The sequence below is a fragment of the Triticum urartu genome, chromosome 6A (genome assembly GCF_056163025.1).
Source record: "Triticum urartu cultivar PI428250 chromosome 6A, HENAU_Tu73, whole genome shotgun sequence".
In the NCBI taxonomy this organism is placed as follows: Eukaryota; Viridiplantae; Streptophyta; class Magnoliopsida; order Poales; family Poaceae; genus Triticum; species Triticum urartu.
Window position 1 is genome coordinate 4,814,657 of NC_141878.1, and position 19,157 is coordinate 4,833,813.

Here is a 19,157-nt window from a genome sequence, read left to right on the forward strand (position 1 = left end):
CTCCTCCTCCTCCTCCTCTCCTGCCTCCTCCTCCTCCTCCTCGCCTGCCTCCTCCTCCACCTCCTCACTAGAGGAGGGCCTCGAAGACAACACCCCTAAGTCAGTGAGGGTGCGCTCTTTCTGGCTGCGACCCCCTATAGTGGCTCTCCCCCCAGCACCTCGTCCTCTAGAGGCTCTCCCCCCGCCCCCTCCTCCTCTAGGGGTACCTCTCCCTCGACCTCCCTGTGAGGAGTCATCGTCAAGTAGCCGAGGGGGAGGATTACGTGCTCGACCACTCCGACTAGGCAGGCCGATGACCTTGCGTAGGAAACCCACGCCGTCGGCCTTCCCCTTGCCCATGTTCCACGAACCTGCATTCAAAAGAGAAAAAGCAATTAGTAAATTAATGAAATGAAGGAAAAGGCATGATAATAAACACATTAATAAAAATGCATATTCCTAAACTATAGAAAAAAAATACTTGAAACGTACATCTGCTAGAACCCATATGAATCATCACTGTTGTAACCTCTTTCTTGGTCCGTCTCATCATCACTATCAATCATATCATCTTCGTTGTCCGACGAAGGTGGAGGCTCTTCCTCGTCGTCAGCGTCTTCGTTTAACTTTTCTAGCATAAGTATGTCATTTTCATTGACAATGGTCTCACCATCATTCCGTGCATCGTTGACGTTTGGGTCCACATCATCATCACCCAATGGTCTAGCGTCATCGTTTCTAACCACATCATCATCATCATCATCAGGTTGCTCTTGATAGAACACTCCCTCGTATGTCATGGGGTTAATGTTGTAGTAATCGTCTTCATTCGGGTCTGGTAGCTTACCATGTGGCGACACCTTGAACACAACTTCCCAACCCTTTAGATACACTTTCTGGCATGGGTAAGGCAGATAATATACTTGTGTAGCTTGGGTAGCCGCAATGAAGAGATCGGCTCCGGCATAGACGGTTGATGGTTTAACTTCGACCAAACCAATGGAAGGCGTATGTTTTACCCCCTCCCGCGGATCGAACCATCGGCATTTGAACACAGGCAGACTTAGGGTCTCACGCCCCTGGCGGAATTTAACCTCGTATATATTTTGTACCCTTCCGTAGTAGTCTACTGAATTTTGACCGGGGGTGTACACTCCAGTATTTATAGTCTTGGGATCGGGGCGGCTATTTTGGTGCTCCTCTGTATGGAAGCGATACCCATTCACATCATACTTTTTACATGTCATGACGGCAGGGTCAAAACCCATGGAAACCCATCTCAATTCATCATCGGTAGATATGTTCGGATCTTTTCCCTACAAGTATAATGGAAATTGTTGCGTGCATTAGTTCGGTTAACTAATAAATGTTGAAGTAGGTATTTAATAGGGGAGTGTGGAAAATTACTTTCTCCATGAACCAAGCAACAAAATTTTTACGTCCAGGGTTTCCATGATGGAGAAGAGTAAGTGCCTCCGCCTCAGTAGGAGGATTCACTCCCGTCCATTCCTCTTGAACGAAATCACTAAAAAAAGATAAGCGGTGTTAGACCGGGACTAAGTGAACATGAAACATGATGATGTGGAAGACATAAAGGAATGGTGTAGTGGTATTACCTCATCCACACTACCTCAACTTCCTTGATGTTGTGCAAGATATAGAACATGAGGTCCTCCCACTCTTGTTGTGGCATGTTATAAGATTTCGAGGCCCCAAACCTCCCACCTTGCGCGTTGAATAGATCGAGCCTGGGTTGATACTTGGGCTCTTCTATATTGTATCGAGGCACCTTGTTATGCAGATGGGGAACGTGGTCTGGATAGTATGATGTCCTGAGGTCTGACACCTCCTCTAGGATAACTGCCTCAGCTATGGAAGCTTCAATCTTAGCTTTGTTTCCACATTTCCATCTGAGATGCTTGTTCTGCCTCTCAGGGCCGTACTGCCAGCGATTTTGCACAGGGCCCCCCAACAATACCTCGTTTGCGAGGTGCAGAATGAGATGTGTCATCGGAGTAAAGAAGCCTGGCGGAAAGATCTTCTCTAGCTTGACTATCAACTCCGGTGCCTTCTTATGCAATTTTTCAATCACCTCTTTACTTACTTCTTTAGCACAGAGCGTGCGGAAGAAATGGCTAAGCTCGGCAAGCACTCGCCAGACATGCTCGGGGACATAGCCTCGAACCATCACCGGCATTATCCGCTCAATCCATACATGGTAGTCATGACTCTTCGGGCCGGTCACTTTGCCCGTTGAAAGATTGACTCCCTTACTTATATTCGATGCATAACCATCGGTGAAATTCAAAATTTGTTTCAGCCAGATAAGTACTTCTTTTTTTTCTGGCGGTTTAAGGACAAAGTCAGCATCTGGCTTGAACCAGTTTTTTCGACCGCCTGTGGGAGGCTTCATGTTCAGGCGTGGTCTATCACAAATTCTCTGTTGATCGGCTCTAGCTTTTACATTATCCTTCGTCTTATCAGGAATGTTGAGGATCGTGTGGAAAAGGGACTCTGCCACATTCTTTTCGGTGTGCATCACATCAATATTGTAAGGAAGTTTGAGGTCCTTGAAATAGGGAAGCTGCGAGAAGGGGGTAATGTGCGTCCAGTTGTGCGTCTCACCATATCCCTCGAAGCCTTTGGCTTTGGCTTTGCCTTTACCTTTGACTTTAGACTTGAGAGCTTTTAGCTGAGCAAGAACATCTGCCCCCGAAAATGTTGGAATCTCGGTTACTTCATGAACAACCCGGCCTTTCGTGAAGTTCTTCTTGTCTTCCCTGTCTGGATAGTCTGGAGGGAGGAACTGTCGATGCAGGTCAAAGGCTACATACTTGCCACCCTTACTCAGCCAAATCATTCGCAGAGCCTGCATGCACACTGGGCATGGCATCTTACCACTTGTACACCATCCGCAGAATAGAGCATAGCCGGGAAAGTCATGCATGCAATAGTGCAACCAAACTTTCATCAAGAAATTTCTCTGCAGATCCCGGTCGTATGTCAACCTCGGAAAGTACCAAGAATGGTGCAAAGCATCCACAAGCGGCTGCATAAACACACCCAATTGCTTCCCCGGGTAGTCAGGCCCCGGAATGATGAGCGACAAGAACATGGTCTTCCGTTGCATTAGGGCACCGGGAGGAAGATTGAGCGGAATTACAAACACAGGCCAGCAGCTGTATGGATTGGACGACATACCATATGGATTCAACCCATCACCTGATATGGCTATTCTGACATTCCCAGCCTCGGCTGCTTCCTCGGGGTATTCTTCATCGAATGACTTCCATGCTTCCCCTCCCGATGGATGTATAATTTTTTTTGGATTGTACCTTATACCTTCCTTGTGCCACTTCATTTTGGCAGACTCCTTCGTGATGAAAAGGCGCTGCAGTCTTTTTATAAAATCAAGATACCGAAGAACCTTAACGGGGATGGTTAGCTGCTTTTTCTCACCATCCTCACCGACCACCTCAATGTACCGAGACGAACCACACTTCCTACAGTACTTATCATCCGCATACTCGTGCCTAAACAAAAGGGAATTCTTCGGGAAAACATCTATTTTCTCATAATCCATAGAGAGTGCCTTCATGATTTTCTTTGCATCGTACATGCTTTTCGGCAGTTCATGGACCTCAGGGAGGCTGTTAGCCCATACTCCCAGGAATGCTTCGAAGCATTTCTGGCTACAGCCGTACTCAGCCTTGACTACAATCAGTTGCGAGATGGCATCCAGCTGAGATATTTTCGCACCCGCATAAAGAGGTTTCTTCGACGAGGCCAAGACCTCCAAGAAGGCCTTTGCGGTTGCCTTCGGCTCCTCCAGTTCATTCTCTGAAGGTGTCGCATTTGCCGTTTCTACAACAATGACATCATCTAGCATGTCCCTGACCCCGTCGTCCTCATATCCATCGATGCGTTGTCGCATCACCTCCTCTCTACCACGGTCCTGCTCGGCTATGTTTATCGGCGGCATGTCAAAGTTTGGCATATATCCGTGCGTGTGAAGGTGCTCACTCATGTCCGTCTGATTTCTACGGTGACGTCTAGCACATCTCGCACAGGGGCATGGTGGGATAATTCTCATTGGACGACGGAATATCTCCTTCAAATACACATCGATTTTCGCGATCCACTTTGATGTTACTCGATTCCGACGGATAAAACCACTGTACATCCACTGATTATCTGCCATCCTCTGCTTTTTTGCAACCCACACAACATAATTAAGGATTCACTTAAATTAATGGCATCAAATTTTCAGTTTCTACCGCGTTTAATCCACATACATCTCTAATAGGTAAAGATGGGTCCTAATCCCACCCGAGGATGTGTAGATTGAGTACGTTCTCCATTGTACCCCGTTCCGAGACAAAATTTCGGCAGCACCTCCCCGCTGTTCTCCAGATACACGTCTCGGCAAATAGCCGAGAGAATGTGCTCCGGACAACAATGGGGAGGCGCCGCCAAAATCCTGTCTCGGAACGGGGTAGAACATGGAGAACATACCCAATCTACACATCCTCGGGCTGTCCGTGGAAAACGCTGGACAATCCGAAAGAGCTGCGGTGATAAATATGTAATTGAATGCATATTTATCCATGCAACCCTTTCGTACGGGAGACGCCTAGGTTACGTCAGTTGACTTGAGAATGAAATCTAGTGATATGAAAAAATTGAGGGGATGGACTTGTAGCTCACCCTCGGCTGTAGAGGAAGTAGTCGAACAGCAGAGGGATGCTCAGGGGGACCAACGCGTCGTCCAACGGTCACTCCGATGAAATGCGACACCACAAAGCCTGCAAATTCCACCGAAAGAACAACTTAGATCATCACATCTCAGTAAAGTGTCAAACTTTTGTCTTCTATTTTTTTAGCAACATCATCATGAGTATCATTTTTTTAGCAAGATCATCACATCTTAGTAAGTCTCAAAATTTTGTCTTCAATTATTTTATCAAGATCATTATGAGTATCAAAAAAATAACAAGATCATCACATCTCAGTCAAGTGTCAAATTTTGTCCAACATCCATCCATCCATTCATCTATCATTAACTTTACCACATACATTCGTCAACATGACCTAACATTAAATATATGACAAACAAAGTTTCTAAAAAAATTCACCGACATTCCATCCATCCACCATCTATGATTCTAACAACATCCATGAATCCATCTAAGAAAAATGTATCCATACATCCATCCACCTAAAAACAGTAGCAAGAACAGCATAGCAGCACATCCATCCATGATTCTAACTATCTATCCATCCATTCATCTAGCAGCACAGCAGCGGCAGGGGAGCAACGGCAGCAGCGGGGGGAGCGGCAGGGTGACGGGGGAGCTCACCGAGGGAGCAGGGGACGTGGTGGCAGAGGTGGTGTCGGAGGGGCCGGCAACGGGTGGCGGAGCGTGGGCGGGTGGGGGCTCCCCGGTGCTCACCAGCAGCAGAAGGGCCGAGAAGGGGTCGTCGGACCGCCGGAGCCGTGGCCGCAGCCAGCTCACCACGAGCAGGAGGGTCGGGAAGGGGGCGAGGATGACGGGGCCAGTCCTGGGACGGGGCCGCGTGGTGCGGGGCGGCCGGGAACAACCAGCGGCGATGCGGGGCGGGCGAGGAGCGTGGGGAGGGGTCGGTGCGACGCGGCCAGGACGGGGGCGGGAGCGGTGCAGATGGGGGCGTCGGCGGTGCGGGGCTGGGATGGCCGGTGGCGGGGGGATCGAGTGGCGGAGGGCGGGGATCGAGCGGCGGAGGGCGGGGATCGAGCGGCGGCGGGGCTAGATCGAGCGAGGAGGGTGGATGAGTGGTCGGGGCATGGGGTGCCCGGTTGGATAAGGTGTGAGGTATGCCGACGGTATAGTTGTCGGCATAGGTTCTTTCCACCTATGCCGACCGTTGTGCCGTCGGCATACCTGCTTTTTTTTGTTTTTTGTTTACATTAAATTCAATTTCTTTAAAAAATGTCCTAACAAAATGTAATTATTAATGTCTGGCTCTCAGCACACTGTAAAAAATAGTTCCACCTCGCCACCCCGTCCCGTCTAACCCTAACATAGACGACCGCCGGATCTAGCTCTTTGACTTGCGCCGGACTGGGTCTCACCGGTAGACCTTTTCACCTGATTTTCGTAGCCCAGCCCATAGCTGCACCCCCCAACACCATCCCGGCCCAACCCACCCAAAGATACCCTCTGTGTCGGCCCGACGTGGCCGTTTCCCCCCTTCGGGACACGGCAGTAGCCACGCCCGTGAGGTCTACACGGAGGGACGGGGGCCCTGGTGGGGGGTAGCAATGCCACCAGAGCATCGCACCGGGCCCTCATACATGAGGGGTGGTGTGGTGGCATGTCTGAAGAGGCGGCACTGGGGACGGTGCGACGCTCCGGTGGCATTGCTACCCCCCAGTGCCCCCGTCCCGCCTAACCCTGTAGCGTTTGACCACGGGATCTAGCCCTTTGACTTTGCACGGACGGGCTTTGACCAGTGGACCTCCCCACCCGGTTGTGTTAGGTCAGCCCATAGGAACACTTTGGAGCAACATCCGGGCCAGACCCACAGCAAGATCCCCTCCGTGTAGACCCCACGCGTCCGTTTCCCCCCTCCAGGTGCCGGCGGCGGCGCCGTCCGTGAGGGGGGGCACACCCCGGACACGCGTGCCGGGCGTTTGCAACCACCACAACACTTCCAGACTTGTGAGAGGACGCCTACGCAAGATTTGGCGGCATGCTAGCCCCTGGAGGCCGCCGGCCACAGCCGTAGACGCGCGAAGGGCAATCCGCGTAGAGGGAATTTTTCGGATACTTCTCCATCACCAATAATTATGAAAAAATACCATCGTTCCTATAGCACATGTGCCCGCGTCGTGCAAAAAAACTCATGATTTTATCGCGCTCCGAGTATTTAGTAATATTGACGCCGCATCGTTACCGCAGAACGTCTACTACCGTGTCATCGCCGTCCGTGAGGGGGGCCACGCCCCGGAGACGCGTCCCGCCTCTTCGGACATGCCACCACACCACCCCGCATGTATGAGGGCCCGGTGCGACGCTCTGGTGGCATTGCTACCCCCCCAGTGCCCCCGTCCCGCCTAACCCTGTAGCGTTCGACCACGGGATCTAGCCCTTTGACTTTGCACGGACGGGATTTGACCAGTGGACCTCCCCACCCGGTTGTGTTAGGTCAGCCCATAGGAACACTTTGGAGCAACATCCGGGCCAGACCCACAGCAAGATCCCCTCCGTGTAGACCCCACGTGTCCGTTTCCCCCCTCCAGGTGCCGACAGCAAGGCCGTAGGCATAGATGGCAACCACTTTTTTTCGAAAAAATAGTCCCACCTCGCCCAGGGACAAGCAATTTGACCTGTTTAAATAGTCCACTAATCCATACGTTATAAGTTCCACCCATAGCTACACCCCGACCCACCCCAACACTAGATTCCCTCCGATTCCACCACACCCGCACCATCCCCCCCTCTAAGTGACAGCTGCTCTGCCTTCCGTGGAGGGGGGGCCACACCACGGAGCCCCAAGACGGGCGTCTACGACCCAACCCAACACTAGATTCCCTCTGGTTCCACCGCACCCACACCATCCCCCCCTCCAAGTGACGGCGGCTCTGCCTTCCATGGAGGGGGCCAAACCACGGAGCCGCAAGACGGGCGTCTTTGTATGCCAGAACACTTTCACACATGCATCGGGACCCGTGCGATGTTTCGGTGGCATAGCTACACCCCGAAGGCCACCGCGAATCCCAGTTGACCAGTAGATCTAGCCCTTTGACTTTCTCCGGACGGGCTTTGACCGGTGGACTCTTCCACCTGGTTGCGATAGGTCAGCCCATAGCAACATCCCCAAACACGGTTTGGACCCAACCCAACACTAGATTCCCTCCGGTTCCACCGCACCCGCACCATCCCCCCTCCAAGTGACGGTGGCTCTGCCTTCCGTGGAGGGGGCCACACCATGGAGCCCCAAGACGAGCGTCTACGCATGCCAGAACACTTTCACACATGCATCGGGACCCGTGCGATGTTTCGGTGGCATAGCTACACCCCGAAGGCCACCCCGAATCCTAGTTGACGAGTAGATCTAGCCCTTTGACTTTCGCCGGGCGGGCTTTGACCGGTGGACTCTTTCGCCTGGTTGCGATAGGTCAGCCCATAGCAACATCCCCGAACACGGTTTGGACCCAACCCAACACTAGATTCCCTCCGGTTCCACCGCACCCGCACCTTACCCCCTCCAAGTGACGGCGGCTCTGCCTTCCGTGGAGGGGGCCACACCATGGAGCCCCAAGACGGGCGTCTACGCATGCTAGAACACTTTCACACATGCATCGGGACCCATGCGATGTTTCGGTAGCATAGCTACACCCCAAAGGCCACCCCGAATCCCCCCTCTAACCAGATTCCCTCCATGTCGATCGTTTCCCCCCTCCGTGACACGGCGGCAGTGACGTCCGTGAGGGGGGCAATCGATATACCATCGGGGCATGTTTTTTGTTTAGATAAGGCACATTTATGTTGTGAAAAAAAATACAAAATAATAAATATATAAACTAAAAATAAAAAAATAAAGGTATGCCGACGGCAAGCTGCGCACACGGAGCTACGATCCCACGGATCGATGACATGGCATTGCACGCGGATTGATGACGTGGCACATAGCATGGGCTAGGACTAAGCCGACGGCTATGCCGTCGGCATATCTCTGCCACACCACAGGCCCTCACTCCCTCGGATCGATGACGTGTCGACGACGGCCTAGCCGTCGGCTTAGTTATACCGACGGCCGAGTTTTGATGCCGTCAAACGGTCGCCACTAACCGGGTAGGTGGGCCCTTTTTATGCCGACGGCCTCTTCTATGCCGACGGTCCCCGTAGGCGTACCGCGAGCTGTACCGACGGTCGTAGTATGCCGACGGCCCCCGTCGGCATAGATACACATATGCCGACGGCTATTCTACGCCTACGGCCTGCCCTTGGCCGTCGGCATATGTCCATTTATGCCGACGGGCGCCGTCGGCATAGATGAGGCCGTCGGCAACTAGATAATTTCTGGTAGTGAGGGGCAAAAAATCGCCCCCTAGGGGCGCACCGGCGCTAAACCGCGCACTGGGGGCGTGATGCCCCCCAGTCGCGGCCCTCCATGGGTTTTTAAAATGTTCAAATTCGGCGCAAACACAACGCACACACGGGCGAGTTTGTTCAAATTTAAACATATTTTACAAAAAAAAAGAAAAAAAAAACTACCGCGGGCTACCCCGCCGTCTCCCTTGCCGCCCGCCCACGCGGTTCTACATGCCGAGGAGGCTGTAGAACCGTGTGTAGTCACCGTCGTCGTCGTCGTCATCGCCCCCGCCTACGCCTCCGCCGTCCCTTCTGCATCCCTCCCCCGGTTGGTGCGGCGGGTTGGACGGTCCGGGGGCGTCGTCGTCGTCGCTATCGAGGACGACAACACCGTCCTCGTCCTCGCGCACACGTTTGCGGGCGGCGATCTCCTCCAGGGCCCGGCGCTGCCGAACCATCTCCTCGCGCACGTAGTCGTCGCGCGACCACCGCATGGCGTCCTCGTCGGAGAAGCCGCGCCGGCCTATCTCCTCGTACTCCGGGGGGAGGCTGGACTCCACCTTGGACTCGACGAGGGCGCCGGAGCTGCGGGTACGCGCGCTGACAGGCGTGTACTGGGGCTCCGGCTTGACGGGGTGGAGGTGCAGGCAGGGAGAGCCGCCGGACGAGGAGGAGGACACCCCGGTCTCCATGCGCCTCGGCGTCCAGGAGCTTCCCCGGCGGCTTGAGAAGGACGGGGGAGCGGGGTACTCGAGGCGCGGCGTGTTGCCGCCCTCGATGTACTCGAGGACGGCCTCCAACGTGCGCCCGGGCACGCCCCAGCACCGATGCCGGCCGGCGGCGTTGAGCCTGCCGGAGGGCACGACGCCATTGGTGGCCTCGAGCTGCTCGGCGTGACGGCGGCGGAAATAGGGCTCTCAGAGCGGGCTGTCGGGGACGTACCGTGGCCCCTCCCTCGCCGCACGTGGCAGGGACGAGCGGATGCGTGCGATCTCCGCACGCTGCGCCGCGTCGGTGGGTACCGGGGGCACCGGCACGCCGCCGGCGCTGATCCTCCACGCCCCGGGCACCCGCATGTCCGGCGGGACCGGGTACTCGGCCTCGAAAAGGAGGCGAATCTCGTCCTCGTGCAGATGACGGCTCCCGAATCCGTTCGCCGCCGCGTGGTAGGCTTGGCCGGCGCGTTACGCATGGCGTGATTGCGTGGCGGCCGAGGGACGCGTCGCCCAGCCTTCATTGCGCCGCCCGTGAGGCATCAATGGAGGCGGACCGGTGCGGCTGCACGCGGCATCTTTGGCATTGACTCGCCGCGGGAAACGAGGCGATGAGGGCGACGAAGGGGCGAGAAGAGAGTAGAGTCGCTGACGCGGCGGGCCCGCGGCTCTTCGCGCCAAAAACGATTCGCCCGGCGCCCCCGAGAGACCCCCAGCGCGCCGGGTTCGGGTTGGGTCCGCCGGCGCCAATTTCGGCCCGAGCCGGCAAAAACTGGGCTGCTGGGGGCGCGACTGGGCCAACTTTTTGACGCCGGCGGACGAAAAAACGCCTGGGGGGCCTTCTTGGGGCGCGGCTGGAGATGCCCTTAGTATCTAGGACCTGTGAGCGGCTAGGGTTTTGGTTTATCTCTTGTAACAAACCTTTGTAATTATCCATCTAGCCGCATGCCCTAGAGGCGTATATATATCACCTGGAGGCCACCATATTGGGTGCGCTATTCCAATCTACAATCTCCTTGTTTCACAGTCCCGAGAGGTCGTGCCCTCACCAAACGTCACGGGATGGTTCCAAGCACTGCCTCGAGCACTCCCAAGATTACTCCATTAACACCACATTAATTAGGCATGATAACGCCATACACCATAGCATTAAATATTTGACATACAGAACCTTAAGTTGTGTGAATCTTTTATATACTGTCAGTTGACGACCTAGGAACATATGAAGAGGACAAATTTGTCTCCGCATGATTTGCGTTGATATATACTTGTTAAAAATCAATAAGAATTTTATAAATACTTGAACGACCTAGGATCTTGAACCCCATATGTGTCCCTGGGCAAACCATTTAAAAGAAACTTTTGTTAGGAATGAATCGATCCATCTATCTACTTTACAACGGGAGTATCTAGAACTCATCTAAATGAGATAATTTGGTCTCATTCATCTAGAAAATAAGAACAGATACAACTCACGTCAGCACACACGCATTTTATAGCGTCACATCCAATGGCTATAAAAGGTGAATGAGATCAAATTATATCTCATCTAGATGAGTTCTAGCAAAGCTGTTACAACTAGTGACTAATTAGAGTTTACCTCTACAGCATGGAATTACTCTTCCATGGAAAGCTAAATTTTTTTGGACCAAGCCCATAGATTATCCTTCCTTCCGTGTAATTTTCTTTGTTCTGATCCATCTATCTACAAAAGCCACTGCTTGGTCTAATAGTATTCCCTTCTCTCTTTGCATCAAATTATGTCTGTTGCAATCGGTCCTGGTTTGAGAACAAATTTGTTTATTCGGGTTGTTGGTAAGATATGACCGTTGCTCCTGCGACGCGCTCGGCGGCCCTTCCGCCGCCGCCCCCGTTGCCGCTGCCGCCGGCCAGCCTCCCCCCACCCCCCTTCCGGCCAACCATCCTCGCGCCGCAGGCCCCTTGGTTCCTCTCCCAGCGCCAGGGCTCCATCATCGCTGCTTCAAGCCTCGTCGACCAACCGGTAAGCCAGATCCAGCCCGCCCCCGATCTGCCGGCCTCGGAGTCGCTGTCACGCCCTGCCTCGCCCGTCTGCGCGTGCGACTCGGAGGGGGGCTCCGGCTCCTGCGCACCTGTGGTGGCATTCAAGGCGCCCCGGCTCCGCTCCATGGTGGTTGCGCCTGCCGGGGGCATTCATGGCGGACGCATTCAAGACAGGCCAGTCCCTGAGACAGAGGAGGATGGGCGCGCCGCGCCCTGGACGACGGCGGGCTCGAGGCGCCGTCCGCGATGGGACGCTTCTTTACGCCGACGCGACGGGCGTCCGGCCGGGCTCGGCGACAGCCTGGCCGAAGAGAGGAAGTTGCTCTTCTTAAGGAGGACGCGGGGGAGATGTTTTCGTTGCCTCAGCAAGCACCACCGCGCCCGCTCCTGCCGTGAGCCCCCGCGCTGCCTTGATTGCGACCGCTCAGGCCACCGCGCTCGTTTCTGCACTGCACGCGACGAGCCGCCGCCCCGCCCTCTGTCCTCCTGCAGGCCGTGCTCGGGGTGCTCCTGGGCTGACGTGGTCACCTCCCGCCTGGACTGCCCTCCTCTCCTCCCGACCCCGCCTCCGCGGGACATGGCTCAGCATGGCCTTGGCGCACTGGAGTCCAGGCCGGAGGAGGACACCTGCATCATTGCGGCCACCTTCGACATCGACCGCGACTGGCGCACCTGGGAGCAGACAGCCGCCATTGCCTGGGCAGTGGACGCCCCTCGTCGCCTGGCCCCGGCGGTGGTGGAGCGCCTGCTGCGTGACCGGCTTCGCCTGAGACGGGGTGGCGTCGCCGTCAGCAACCACTACCCGGAGGAGTTCCTCCTCAAGTTCGAGAGCAAGGAGCTCTGCACGGCTGCGCTGGACAAGGGCCGGCTCCGAATGGGTGACGGCACGCGGGTCTTCATCAAGCCTTGGAGGCCGCTGGCGCACGCGCTTGGCGCGGCCATGCCCTTCCGCGCGCGCCTCATCCTCAATTGCGTGCCCTCCTATGTCTGGACGCATTCCATCATCGAGCGCGTCATCGGCCGCACCTGCGCGCTGGACGTCATGGATGAGCGCTCCATCTCCATGTCGGACACGCGTGACATCAGTCTCTAGGCGTGGACGACCAATCCGAGCAGAATCCCGAAGGTGGTCTGGCTGACCTTCACATCGCGTGCACCCGATGGCGTCACGATCTTGGCGCGGCAGCCGGCGCGCTGCCTGCGTGGTGCCACCTTCCGCGTCATCGTCCACCTGCTGCGGGTTGAGGACTACACTTCAGCCCCTCTCGACGCGGAGACGCAAGATGGCCAACATGTGGCGTACTCCCCTCCGACATCCGTGTTCCCGCCATGCCATCGCGGAACCATCGACGGCCATGCTCCTGTGTCCTCTGACGACGTCGTCATCCCTGGCGAGTTTGACTCCCGCGGCACCACGGTGCGGGGTGCACCACGTGGCCGTGCCAGTGGTGGTTGCGACGGCGCCTGCCACGAGCAGCGTCCGTGGAGGCGCGATGATGAAGGCGACGACCATGACGGCCGGTCGGGTGGCCCTGGCGATGGGCAGGCCACGCGCGGCCACGGAGAGGTCGTTGCGCGGCCACGATCCCACTCCCCTCGGCGACGCGACGATCGTGCGGCTGGCCGTCGGGACGGCGGCAGGCGGCGCCATGCGGACGACTCCTCCACGGCCGTGGGCTGCTTCAGGAAGATGGGAGTGGTGGCGATGGCCGAGGCCAAGGTCAGACAGGTCTTTGGTGGCAAGGAGGCTGACGAGCGGCTGGCGCTACGAGAGGTTGTGCTTCGGGAGGCGGCCGAGCTGCGACGCCTTATCGCCCTGCCGGCTGCGGCTGCCTCGGCTTCGGCCGTTGTCGGTCAGGTGCCGCCTCTGCTCCTGGAGCCCGGCACGTCCGTGCTTGTGACTGCGGGGATGGATGCCTGGTCCGACGGGCCTTGCGGCGCTCTGGGAGCGCTCTGCATCGATGACGGCCCTCCGGGTTTTTGCGCCCGGCCTACCCTGTCCGGCTTGGCGTCTGAGAGCCGCTGCGCCTCTCCGGCGGCAGCGGTCCACTCGTCTCCCTGCTGCGACACTCCTGGCCGCACTCCGGTGGCCTCGCCCCTGCCGCCCGTGGCGCTCCTGGGTCCCTACCTCGTCTCGCCTGTGGTGCCTCCGTCGTCGGCCTCTCCTGTCCTCGACGCGATGGCTGCGTCGTCAGGGCTGGACTCCTCTCCAACCGCCCTGTCCAGGCGGGCAGCTTTGGCGAGGCCGTTTCGGTGCCGGCGGGTGCACCCGCGCCTGCTGATGGCGTGGCGCCGGAGAGCTCTCTCTCGCCTGCTGTCGGCGAGCTGGGCCGTTTCTTGGTCTCCATCGCCGCCCCCCTGCAGCGCCCTTGTTGCCTGCCCCGGTGCCGAAGCCAGCCAAGACTCGAGGATCCAGAGGCATCAATCTCTCCTCGCCTTGGAGGAGCGGGCGGATTGCTCAGAGGAAGACACGGTAGTGCCTCCAGGGCAGTTCGGCAGTCCAGGAGCTGATTGCCCGTGCATGCAACCTGCTCGGCCCGGAATCGGACATGGATGTTGGGGTTCAGTCAGCCTACGAGGCGCTGTTCAACACGCCTCTTGCTTCTCCTGTCATCCAAGCAATCGAGAACCTTGCGAAGCATGTCAACGCGGCCAAGAACAAGCCAGGAAAGAAGAAGGCAGCTGCCAGTGAGGCCACCGTTGTTGCCAATGTGTAGTCCTACCATGAGTGTCGTAGCTCGTAGCACTGTCTCCGCTGCTTACTTTCGAGTTCTGTCGTCCCTGTGTCTGCAACTCCGTGCCAACGCAACCGCGACCTGGCATCCGTGTGTGCCTCCTCAATGCATGTTACTTATATTCGAACCCAGTGTGATCTACAGTTCCCCATATGGCGGAACCTAATGTCAAGCTTCTGTGCTGGAATGTGCGTGGCCTCAACGCCCCTGCCCGTCGTGACGCCGTGCGTGACCTTATCCGCGAGTACCACGCCACCATTGTGTGCCTCCAAGAGACCAAGCTCGATCATGTCGATGACTCCCTCATCGTATCCATGCTTGGCCCCTCCTTCGCTGCAAACTACCATGTCCTCCCGGCCGTCGGGTCAAGGGGGGGCGCCATCGGGTCAAGGGGGGGCATGATCATGGCCGTCTCCGACGCTTTCTTCCGCCTTTCGGACTTCCAGGCAACGCATGGATCAATTTCGGCCACCGTCACCATGCTGGCTGATGGCCTTGACTGGACCCTGTCATGCGTATACGGCCCTCAGGGGGAGCAAGACAAGATGCTTTTCATCAACGAGCTCAGAGGGCTGAAGCATGTGGTGAAGCCCCGGTGGCTCATTCTTGGCGACTTCAACCTGATCACCAAAGCGGCTGACAAGAACAACCAAAACATTAACAGCCGCCTCATTGGCAGTTTCCGCTCCGCGCTAAATCACCTTGAGCTTAAAGAGATGCCGCTTTCAGGCCGTAAATTCACATGGTCCAATGCTCAAGAAAACCCGGTGCTAACAAAGATTGATCATTTCTTCCACTCCAACGATTGGGATGAGCTTTTTCCAAATGCCCACCTCCAGGCCATCTCATCTGCCTGCTCGGATCATGCACCGCTGCTCCTCCTGGGGGACACGGAGGTGCGGCGGCCCCTGTCCTTCATGTTTGAAGAGTTCTGGCTTTGGCTACCTGGATTCAAGGAAGCAGTGGCCATGGCCTGGAACAAACCAGTGCAGTCAACCAATGCAATCCGAAAGATCCACATCAAATTGACACGGACTGCAAAAGCTCTCAAGAAATGGCAAAGAGATACAGTCGGAGTCCTCAACACTCAGATTGGCATTGCAAAGGAAGTAATCTGGAGGCATGACATTGCCGAGGAGGGGAGGTCCCTCTCCCCTGAAGAGCTGGAGCTAAGACGCAGGCTTAAGCTTTCTTATCTCGGCCTCCTATCCTTCCAGAAGGTTAAGTTGCCCCAGCGCGCACGACTTACGGGTATCAGGCTGGGCGATGTCAACTCTAAGTTTTTCCATGCCAAGGTGAATGGGCGACGGCGGAAAAACTTCATACAGTCGCTGCACTCGGATCACGGTGTTGCCGTCACGGCGGAAGATAAAGAGCAGGTGCTCCTTTCCCACTTCCAGGGCCATTTGGGCACCCCCACGCCACGACGCTCAAGCTTAATTTGGGACAACCTCGAGATAACCTCGCATGATCTCTCGGAGCTCGATGAGCCATTCGATGAGGAAGAGATAAAAGACGTCGTTTTTTCGCGTCCCTCTGTCAAAGCGCCTGGCCCAGACGGGTTTATTGGAGCCTTCTTCAAAACATGTTGGGAGATCATTCGGCATGATGTCGTTCAAGCAATCCTCCAGCTCGCTAATCTCCGCGGTGACGGGGCCTCCCTCATCAACTCCGCAAACATCATTCTGCTCCCAAAAAAAGCGGACGCTAGGGTGGTCGGAGACTACAGACCAATCAGTCTCATTCATAGCCTTTCCATGATCTTCTCCAAGCTCCTCGCCAACAGACTGGCCCCGATCCCGCCTTCACTGGTATCCAAATGCCAAGTGCCTTTGTGCAGAAGCGATCCATCCACGACAACTTCTTGCATGTTCAGAATCTCATAAAGGACCTACATCGTCGTAACATCCCAAGCCTCTTCCTCAAGATGGACATTTCCAAAGCCTTCGACTCCATAAATTGGGCCTTCCTGCTGCAGGTCTTGCATCGCCTTGGCTTTGGGCACCGATGGCGAGACTGGATATGTCTCTCCCTATCGTCCTCTTCTTCAAGAGTGTTACTTAACGGAAACCCCGGAAGGATGTTCAGACACGCAAAGGGCCTCCGCCAGGGCGATCCGATACCTCCGATGCTTTTCATCTTGGCCATTGACCCTCTTCAGCAGATCCTCCAACTCGCCTCCCGACGAGGAATCCTCAAGCCCATTGCGGCTAGAACGGCCAGATGTAGGATCTCCCTTTATGCTGACGATGCGGGCATCTTTGCGAACCCAGACAAGGATGAGCTTCACGCCATTTCGGCAATCCTAAAAACCTTTGGGGAGGCAAGCGGACTGATCACAAACCTGAGCAGGACCGAGGTCTTCCCGATCAGATGTGCCGGCATTGACCTCCAGGATGTGCTCTCGGTTTTCCCTGCTAAGATTGCCACCTTCCCGGGACGCTATTTGGGCCCCCCCCCTACATTTTCGTCGTCTTAAAGGCGTTGATCTGCAACCCTTCATCGATAGGTTTGCAGGCAGACTACCAGGATGGAAAGGAAAGCTTCTCAACAAGCCTGGCAGGGTGGCACTCGCTCAGTCGGTCCTCATGGCCATGGCCACCTTCCACATCACAGCTCTCAACTTGTCGAAGGGGACTCTTAGAAAGATCGACAAAATCATTCGGGCCTTCATCTGGCAAAAAGAAGACCAAACTCAGACCTCGGGAGGCCACTCCCTTGTTAACTGGAAGACAGTCTGCCGCCCAAAGCATTTGGGCGGCCTAGGGATCTTGGACCTGCAGAGATTTAGCCGTGCCCTGCGCCTACGGTGGCCGTGGTTGCAATGGACTGACCCAGAAAGGCCATGGGTGGGATCAGAGCTGCCGTGTGACCATTCAGACATGTGCCTCTTCCGCGCATGTACCTCTATTACGATGGGCAATGGGAAGAAGACTTTCTTCTGGCATGACAATTGGACTGCTGTAGGTCCGCTCAAGCTCCTAGCTCCAGAGCTCTACAGGATTGCCTCAAGAAAAAACAGAACGGTGCACAACGAGCTCATAAATGAGAACTGGATTAGGGCGGTGGCCAGTCTGCAGACCATTCAGCAGCTAGGTGAATTCGTGTCTCTCTCGAACCACATTAGTTAGATCACCCTCCTCCCTGACCAAGAGGACATCATTCGCTGGAACTTGACCACCTCGGGGACTTACTCGGCCGCCTCTGCCTACGGCGCGCAATTCTTCGGCTCCTACTCACGTTTTGGCACGACCAAGGTCTGGTCCGCAAATGCTAAGCCCAAGTGTAAGTTCTTCGCATGGCTAGCTTTGCACGGAAGAATTCTCACTGCGGATATGCTGGCCGTGAGGGGATGGCCTCACGATCCCAGATGCATGCCCTGTCTTCAGCAGCCAGAGACAGCAACTCACCTCTGCAAAGACTGCCCCGTCACGGTCGCGGTTTGGAACCAGGTGAACTCTTGGACTAACGAAGGCGTTCCAATCTCAGGCTTCCTCCCGGAGCCAGGAAATGTGTCTGACTGGTGGGATAAGACTCTGAATTCCTAGTCCAAACATGTGCGCAAGAGGCGCAGTGGAAGAATCATCTACACGACATGGTCCGTTTGGAAGGAGCGAAACAGACGAGTTTTCACTGGACAAAGGATGACGCATCGCGAGGTGGCGGCTCTAGCCCTAGACGCAATCAATCAGCGCGACCTGGCGTTTGCCGGCAACCTACCAACCGCCGGCATTGGTTAATCTAGATTCTAGGTTGGTTGGTCTTTTGTGGTTTCTGCGACGTTCCCTAAAAACACTCGCCCCTCTGTAAATTGCTTCCTTCCGCCATCTCTTCTATAAAGAAAAAGGCAGTGCTCCTGCCGGTTCCTCAAAAAAAAATCGGTCCTGGCCATAGACCTCTCTCCACTTCAGAATTCAGATAGCTCTCATTCTGTGATTGGAAACAAGAACACAACTTCAGCAAGCAGAGCATGAAAGGCTTGAAAAACGCACGGAGTAGTGCATACACGTAACAACAGGTCGATGGCTGCCGCGGCAACACCCTCCCGTAAGCAGCAAAGCTCAAGGCGATAGAACTTGGTGGCGGCAGTGAGGAACGACAACCAGCAGTAGATTTCGGTGGCCGGGCGCAGCGCATCGGTGTGTTTGACGGCTGAGTCATATCTTCGACGCGGTGGAACTTGAGGGAGGCATGGCGGAACGGTGGAACCGCAACCATCAGCAGCATCTTCCAACGGCAGGGTGTTCCATATATTCCGACCACAGGGCGCAGCACATCCATTTGTTTAACCACTACGGCATATCTTCAATGGGTCTTGTATGCTCTCGTCTAGGGCCTTTTTACTTGTTCTTAGACTCCAGCTTTATTAATGGCCGATGCTAGGCATAAGCCGGCTGATAGCTCAGAGTTATTAGCCGCCTTGATAACCGTTCGATGGAGCTCATCGTGGTCGTTCCTTTGCACGGATCACACTTCCCCTTAATGCCATCTTCCCCTCGCACAGCACACGCACCACCCACAGCTCCCACTGTCCCGCTCCAAGCATGGCAGCAGCGGCCTCGACACAGTTTGAGCTACGATGCAGCGGACGACGTCGACGCGCCGGAGCTACGATGCAGCGGACGACGACG

General features: G+C 55.7%; 1 protein-coding gene across 1 annotated transcript; it reads left to right on the plus strand.

The window, feature by feature from the left end:
• The first annotated feature begins 14,678 nt into the window (after positions 1–14,678).
• LOC147962999 (uncharacterized) lies at positions 14,679–17,657 on the plus strand. The gene is made up of 2 exons (XM_087529434.1): positions 14,679–16,056; positions 17,044–17,657. The coding sequence occupies exons 1-2, from the start codon at positions 14,679–14,681 to the stop codon at positions 17,655–17,657; spliced, it is 1,992 nt and encodes a 663-aa protein (XP_087385560.1).
• The last annotated feature ends 1,500 nt before the right edge of the window (positions 17,658–19,157 follow it).

Bases quoted from the DNA above. Each gene is read 5' to 3' on its own strand.
- LOC147962999 (XM_087529434.1), top strand. From the start codon at position 14,679: ATGGCGGAACCTAATGTCAAGCTTCTGTGCTGGAATGTGCGTGGCCTC. The intron at 16,057-17,043 runs GTCCCTCTGTCA...ATAGGTTTGCAG, and splicing joins AAAAGACGTCGTTTTTTCGC to GCAGACTACCAGGATGGAAA.